Here is a 7,485-nt window from a genome sequence, read left to right as displayed (position 1 = left end):
TTTAAAATTTTTCGAGAAGGCGAAGTAACTGGTGAACCTCGGTTGGTTCAATGACCGAGAACGGAAATGTGGGCATGGATCAGAAATATGATATGTCATGTATTCGATTCCCGACACCATCGATTTGTAGATGATTCTAGGTCGTGGCCACTTGATCGGGTTTCGGTTCGCATGTCAATTGGGTCATGATGTTAGTAATGTATTTCATGGCGGGTTGAGATTTTGACCCACGGCCGAAAACAAAAGTAGGGCACTCTATGTTTTATGATGCGGGGCAATTCAAGAATTGATTTTAATTCCGGCTTTGGGTCGAAATCTCAACCCCACGAAGGACCTTTCAAAGTTTAGAACTTTCGATAATATTTTAGGTGATCCGATTCACCACCTTTAATAACTCTTCGAGTATGCTTTGAATTTATCTCATGACTTCGCATATATTACTTTACGAGTTATCAAAGTTAGGAAAGTTTTGATTCAAGTGAATAAGGGTTTTCTTTCTATACTTATTTGTTTTGTTCTTATTCGTAAGACAACTTATAATGAGTGTTTCTCCCTTTTAAGCAAACTCTGTGCTTTGTTTCTAAGAGGATAATCTCTAGTTAATTCCTCAACAAATTTGCTAGCGTTGCTTTGAACATCGTCACTTCAAATGCCGCTATTGATCCAGACATCCTTTATTTCTGATTGACAGGAGGTTGACGAGGAATTAGAAACATCCTGCTAAAAAGTCCCTGTGTTGTCCCAGCGAATAATTCGACCTACCCTTCATCATTCTCCATTTATTGCGTGAAGGTAGATATGGGAGAATTATGTCTCTTTACTTAGTCCTATTCCCCGGTCCTATGCATAGGTTCAAATCCAGAGAATACACGGAGGCGGAGACAACCAAGAACGCAAAATCACGAGTCAAGTTAAAAGAGAAATCTGATACATCGAGAGTTATCAATGGAATAAAATCATGTCTATTTTCTGATGTAAAAGTAAAATAGCTCCATCAATCGGAGCACCGAATCACTTTTATGATTGGAAGCGATGAACTCGTAACATTAAATTGGCAAAATATGACTCGCATGTGTTGTCTCGAACTTGCAATTGATCATGACGAAGATAGAAAGAGAAGAAACGAGACGAGGCACACATATGAATTGATCATAATGATATTAAGAGAGGTAATCGAAAGTTATCGATTAGTGAAAAAAGTGTTTATCTTCTTATATATATGTAAACTAGTTCTATCAATCTTAGCATTGAATCACTTTTCTGATTAATAGCGATTAGCTTATGACATTGGATCGGGAATATGACTCACACATGTCGTTTTAAACTTGCGAAGATCATGAAAAAGGTAGAAGAGAAGAGAAGAGATGACACGAGGCACACGTACATATCGATCATAACGATATTAAGAGAGGCAATAGAAAGTTATCGATCGGTATGAATCATGTTTATCTTCTAATGTAGGAGTAAACTAGCTCTATTAATCGTGGCATCAAATCACTTTTGCGGTCGAAAGCAATGAACTCACGACATTGGATAGGCAAATATGATTATGAATCGGTCATATCGATCGCCTCAAACTTACGAAGATCACGAAGAAAATAGATAGAGAAGAGAAGAGATGACACGAGGCACACCAATGGCAATGATATTAAAAGATGTTTGGTCCTGCATCGGGGTCACCATGTCCCCTTTGGCGCCCTCTTGCTTCCCCATGTACATACACATCCACTCCACCATCATCATGATCTCTCTCTCTCTCTCTCTCTCTCTCCACTCTACTTTGACCGATGAAAGCAAGCAAATTTAAGAGAGAGAAAGCAAATTTTAGAGAGAGAGACACCGCCCAATCATCCCATGAAAAGCTTACACTTGCAATGCCTGCCTACCGTTCGATTAAATGCTGTATAGAATAATGTAATTCCACTTTATTGCGCCAAGAAACGTAGATGTACTTCCAACCTCCATTGTTCTACGTACCCGCCTCCACATTTTTTCCAGCAAAAACTTCACCACAAAAGAAGGGCTACGTGGCTTGCTCAAATGGGATTCCTTATAATTCTTTTTGTTATCTTTGATTGCATCGATTTTAGTTTGGTGAAGGGGACGTGCATGACATGAGATGGTCAATTGATAGGAAATGCCTCTATCTATAAGTTTGTTTAGATACATACTAACACGTGCATATTTCTAGCAATTTCAAAATTGAGATTCATTGACAAATGTTTCCTAAAATGGAGATTCATTGGTGAAGAGGATGTACATGAAATTGGATAGTCAATGGAAAGGAAATCCCCATGTGTATGTGTGTATATATATTTGTGTGTGTATACATACATGCTATTACATTTTTACATTGTATGTCTAGAAATTTCAAAATCGTCAAACTTAAATTGGATGGAACCGAGATGAACAATGCTACATTAAAAAATTTTCAAACCATTCATTTTCCCCTTATTTGATGATTAGGGATTGCTAAATATATATTGTATGGTCAATTCCATCCAATGCTGAAGTGTTGCTAAGTATTTAACTATTAAAGTCGCATTTTCACTTGTCACTTCGTATGTTTAAGCACGATATAAATATACACTTTGATTGGAAATGAAGACATGAGACATATATCCAAATTACAAGATTCGATCAACATGATTTAATCTGGCGAGATATATTGACATAATCAAGCTTGATTCTTTGCACCATGAGTCCCTTCTTTTTTATTAAGCATATGCTTAGTTTCTTGCCTTTATGTAAGAGGGGGTCCGTGCTAATCAAAATGGCCCCATTGAAACGATAAGCATACACAACATTTGATTTGAATTCGATGGTGATTCAAAGTACTTTTCCAAAAGTCTATGATAATTTGACTCGAAAATCATACCCCCACTAAATAAACATTAGAAGGCAAAAAAAAGAAAAGAAAATTGGCATTCTTTTTGAAAACATCTTCTTTGTATGAATAATTTGGAAGATATTCTAGGTTAGGGTTGATGAGACGATGCAAATTCTCATCGCTGCAACGCGAAGAAGATAACCATGTATGTTCCGGGATTAGGTTTTCTTCCTACCGGTAGGCGTTTCCAATGTATTTTTTTTGTGTGTCCGATGATGAATGTAATTTGTTCTAATGGAGTAAAGATTTTACCAAGTATAGTGCTGAGTAATAATAAATAAAAGCATCTATATCCACCATTTTCATTTTGCCCTGCTCGTCATGGAAAGAAAGAAAGAAACCTCGGTGCTCGTGCAAGGCCTGAGTTGCCTGTTCATATTCATCACTCTCTCTCTCTCTCTCTTCTTTCTCTCTCTTCTGTCTTTCTTCTCCACCACCTCTATATCTGTGTCCATTTCACACCCTCTCTCCTTTCACTTTGCACCTTCACCTGGTTTTACCCTCTCTCTCTCTCTCTCTCTCTCTCTCTGTTTGTCTTGTCTCTGAGACACGAACTTACTGCTTTGATATTTCCAAAGACCTGAGCGCGAAGCCTGAAGCTCGTTCTTTCACGCTCTCCGACGATGGGCATGAACCCCAACAACGCCAACAACGACCACTTGATGGACTCTTCTCCTCCCCCTCCCCCTCCCCATCACAACTGGCTCGGCTTCTCTCTCGCCAGCCATCACAACGCCCCTCACCATCTCTCCCTCTTCGAGGCCTTCAACCCCGCTCCAGGTCTCTCTCTCTCTCTCTCTCTCTCTCTCTCTCTCTCTCTCTCTCAAAAACCGACAGAAAAAAGAAGAAGGAGAAGACCCTTTTCTCATTTCTTTGTGTATCTTGATTATTGAAGCAGGCGGCGTGGTCGATAGGGACGAGGATGCGCGGCCTCACGGCCACGGCCCCACCGACCTCTCGATGTTCTCCGGCGGGCCCAAGCTCGAGGACTTCCTCGGCGGCTCCGCCACGGCGGGCGGCGCGCAGCCGCTGCTCGTGCACTTCCCCACCGCCCCCGAGGCCCATCATCCTCCGGTGGCCGCGGCCGAGGCGTACGACTCCGAGCTCAAGACCATCGCCGCGAGCTTCTTGCGCGGCTACACAGCCGAACAAGCCGACGTCGTCGCTCAGAAGCAGCAGCAGCAGCAGCAACAGCAACAGCATATCGCTTCTTCTGAGGATGCTGCGGCGAAGAAGACGGTCGATACTTTCGGACAGCGCACCTCGATCTACCGAGGCGTAACTAGGTAAACTTTCGTATCTCTTTTCGTTCTTCAGCAATCATTCAAAGCAAGAAGTCATGGGTTTTGCGAAGGAAAAATACTGAGACAAATGTTCTTCCGGGTGCAAAAAAGGCATAGGTGGACGGGGAGGTATGAAGCTCACTTGTGGGACAACAGTTGCAGAAGAGAAGGGCAAAGCAGGAAGGGAAGACAAGGTAACGTGTCTCTTTATTTCCCTGTTATTTGTTCTAATTTTCATCACAATGTTGTTTGTGGGGCTTCTCCGACTTCATATTTTGCAGAACAAGGAAATCTGAACAGGGTTTGAGTTTGTTCACATGATAACATCGAGGAATGAAAAGAAAAAGAAGGTTTGATAAAGTGTGAGGGTTTGGTTAATGCCGATAATGGGTTAAAAAATGTTAGCTACAAACTGGCAAAAGAACATGAAAGTTCCAATGCTTGCAGGTGCTACAAAATCTCTGATTCGAAAGACCCCCTGTATCTTGCGGGGTTTCTTCTGATAGATTTTACGCATCAGCAAGCTTGTTTTCTGCATAAAGTTGGGCATTTATTATGAGCTTTGAAAGATCCTGATGCGTCCTTTCCATTCTCTGTGGCATGTACCAAACACCCTCGGCTGGATTCTTCTTTCATCATTTCGTTTGGCCAGTTTATTTGGGTCAGTCCCCTCCCTCTCTCTCTCTCTCTCTCTCTCTCTCTCTCTAGCGAATGAAGCTGGAAAAGATCTTGAGACTCGAGTTTGACTGTGTTCTGGGATTCTACTGTTGCAGAGAAATGAATGATTCTCTTCATCTGCACGAGTTGTTTGCGAAAGATCCTCGGCTTATTTTTGTTCTTGCTCATGTGGGTGTTGGTGTTTGCTTTTTGTCTTATCGTAGGTGGATATGATAAGGAAGACAAAGCGGCTAGGGCATACGATCTCGCAGCTCTCAAGTACTGGGGTCCTACTACCACCACTAACTTTCCAGTGAGCATATTATGCTTCTTTTGATTGTTCTTTGGCAAATGTGTACTTTTCATATCATGCTTTGGCCTCGTGATTCTTTTATTTCTTGTCAATCTATTCAAAGGAAGGGAAATTGTTCCTTTTGCTAGATCTCTAACTATGAGAAGGAATTGGAGGACATGAAGCACATGACTAGGCAGGAATTTGTCGCCTCCCTGAGGAGGTAAAGAAAGAATATATTTCATGGGAAACATTTGCATTAGCTTTAGTTAATTAGTTGGTGGGATTAAGGTACCTTTGTTTTTTTCCTAAAGTTAAATGTTCGAATCAATTGATGTACTTGACCGAGTGTTTGGACCACCTATATGTTTTTTTTTTTTTTTCAGGAAAAGTAGTGGATTTTCTAGGGGAGCCTCAATCTACAGAGGAGTCACCAGGTTGGTTATCATTTGCAACAATTTGAGTGCACACTTTGTAAAATGTTAACTCATTTTAGTAGTACAGATACTTAGGTGCTCGATCTGTATAAACTGTGGATAATCTGAGCTAAATGCGGCATAATGTGCTTCTTTCAGGCACCATCAACATGGCCGATGGCAGGCACGGATAGGGAGAGTCGCTGGGAACAAAGATCTCTACCTTGGCACTTTCAGTGAGTTCGCTCGTTTTTAGTTGCTTATCTCTTGATTATTATGTTACATATGCAGTGATAAGAGATAATTTATGCGGTCTGGTTTTGTTGAACAACAGGCACGCAAGAGGAAGCAGCTGAGGCCTACGACATTGCGGCGATAAAGTTCCGCGGCCTAAATGCAGTGACCAACTTTGACATGAGCCGCTATGACGTGAAGAGCATCATGAGCAGCAATCTCCCGATTGGCGGGATGTCTGGCAAGTCCAAGAACTCCTCCGAGTCGACATCCGACAGCAGGAGCATCGAGGGGAGCCGGTCTGACGACCGTGACCTCTCGTCGGCTTCCTCCCTGACCTTTGCCTCATCACAACCTCCTCCTCCAATGTCGACCTTGAGCTTTGCAATACCTGTCAAGGCCGATCCCTCGGACTGCTGGTCCAACATCCCCGGGTACCACCAGAACCCTAACAACCCTCTAAACGGCACGAAACTGATCTCCACCGGCGGAGGCCCGGCTTTCTACCAGCCATTCGAGAACAACCAGAACGCCGCATTCGGCGTGGATTTCTCGGGGAGCCAAAGCAGCGGCAACCACAATGGCTACTTCAATGGTGGTGGGTATGGCGGTAACGTTCATCAGCATCATCAAGAGCAAGAGAGCAATCATGAGAATGGCAATTCAGGCTCACACGCAATCCCGTTCGCCACTCCCATTGCCTTGTATAGCAGCAGTGGCAATCACGAGAATGGCAATGGCTACAGTAGCTGGATGGCCTCAGCAGGCCTTCACTCATTCCAAACTGCAAAGCAGAACCTGGCCATGTTTCAGACACCAATTTTTGGGATGGAATGACATCACGAGGGGAGAAATCAAAGACAAGGACGGATTTGAATGAGAATCCGTGCGAGGGGTCTGAAAGGGAAAGGCACAAAGAAAAGGGAAAGTTGGTGGGTCAAACTTCTCTCTTTTTTTTTTCTTTTTCACATGAATATATGAATACATGGCGGGAGGGGGGAGGACTTTGAAGGAGGTTGGGGACTGACCGATCAATATCGGAGTAGAGAGGCATGCTGACATAGTACTAACTTGGAAGTCTGTTCGTTCCATTTAGGGCAATGTTGTTTTATTTTTCTTGTATTCTTGTTTCTTTTTCGGCCTCCTAATCGTAACTGGATGATTAACATGGGTATAATCAAAGAGAAGTTCCTTTTGTTAACTTTTTTTTTTTGGTTATGTTTATGTTTGTGCTTAGCATCTTGTCCAATCGTTAGCATTCTTGTATGTGTTCTGTGGCTACTTTAAGTTGACGACTTGATGTCTTATTCGGCGGGGCTTCATAATGAGATCAATATTTGCAATGAGGACCGTATCCAGCAATGGGATCTAAATGAAAAAAGAAGAAGGTATATTTGGGATTTATAATGTGATTTTAATTTTCTCTTGCGATACTTATAGCAACCAACGAATTTGCTTTTGCAATTTAACGATTCTCTAATTCTATTTTAGGGAATTTCTGCTCTTTGAGTATATTTCATTATTTGAACACAAATTGTATTTGGCATTTTAGCAAATTAGTAAGAATTTCAATTATGCATTACGACCAATTTATAAAATAGTTTAACAAAGTAGAGGGTTCATCGCATGACTATATCTAAAAAGATACGGTATAACAAAGTGTGTCATACATGATGAGTTTTATGATTCAAAAGTTTAATTGATACTCATTGC

The 7,485-nt window shown here is 41.8% G+C and overlaps 1 protein-coding gene across 1 annotated transcript; it reads left to right on the top strand.

The window, feature by feature from the left end:
• Positions 1-3,341: 3,341 nt before the first annotated feature.
• LOC115750818 (AP2-like ethylene-responsive transcription factor AIL5) lies at positions 3,342-6,970 on the top strand. The gene is made up of 9 exons (XM_030688384.2): positions 3,342-3,670; positions 3,789-4,176; positions 4,285-4,367; positions 4,826-4,834; positions 5,055-5,143; positions 5,272-5,345; positions 5,509-5,559; positions 5,698-5,774; positions 5,873-6,970. Exons 1-9 carry the CDS (start codon positions 3,514-3,516, stop codon positions 6,607-6,609), a joined length of 1,665 nt encoding a protein of 554 aa, XP_030544244.1. The 5' UTR covers positions 3,342-3,513; the 3' UTR covers positions 6,610-6,970.
• Positions 6,971-7,485: the final 515 nt, after the last annotated feature.

Source organism: Rhodamnia argentea, chromosome 4, assembly GCF_020921035.1.
Source record: "Rhodamnia argentea isolate NSW1041297 chromosome 4, ASM2092103v1, whole genome shotgun sequence".
NCBI classification, from domain to species: Eukaryota; Viridiplantae; Streptophyta; class Magnoliopsida; order Myrtales; family Myrtaceae; genus Rhodamnia; species Rhodamnia argentea.
Note: the sequence above shows the minus strand (reverse complement) of the source record. Positions and strands in the feature narration are given on the sequence as shown.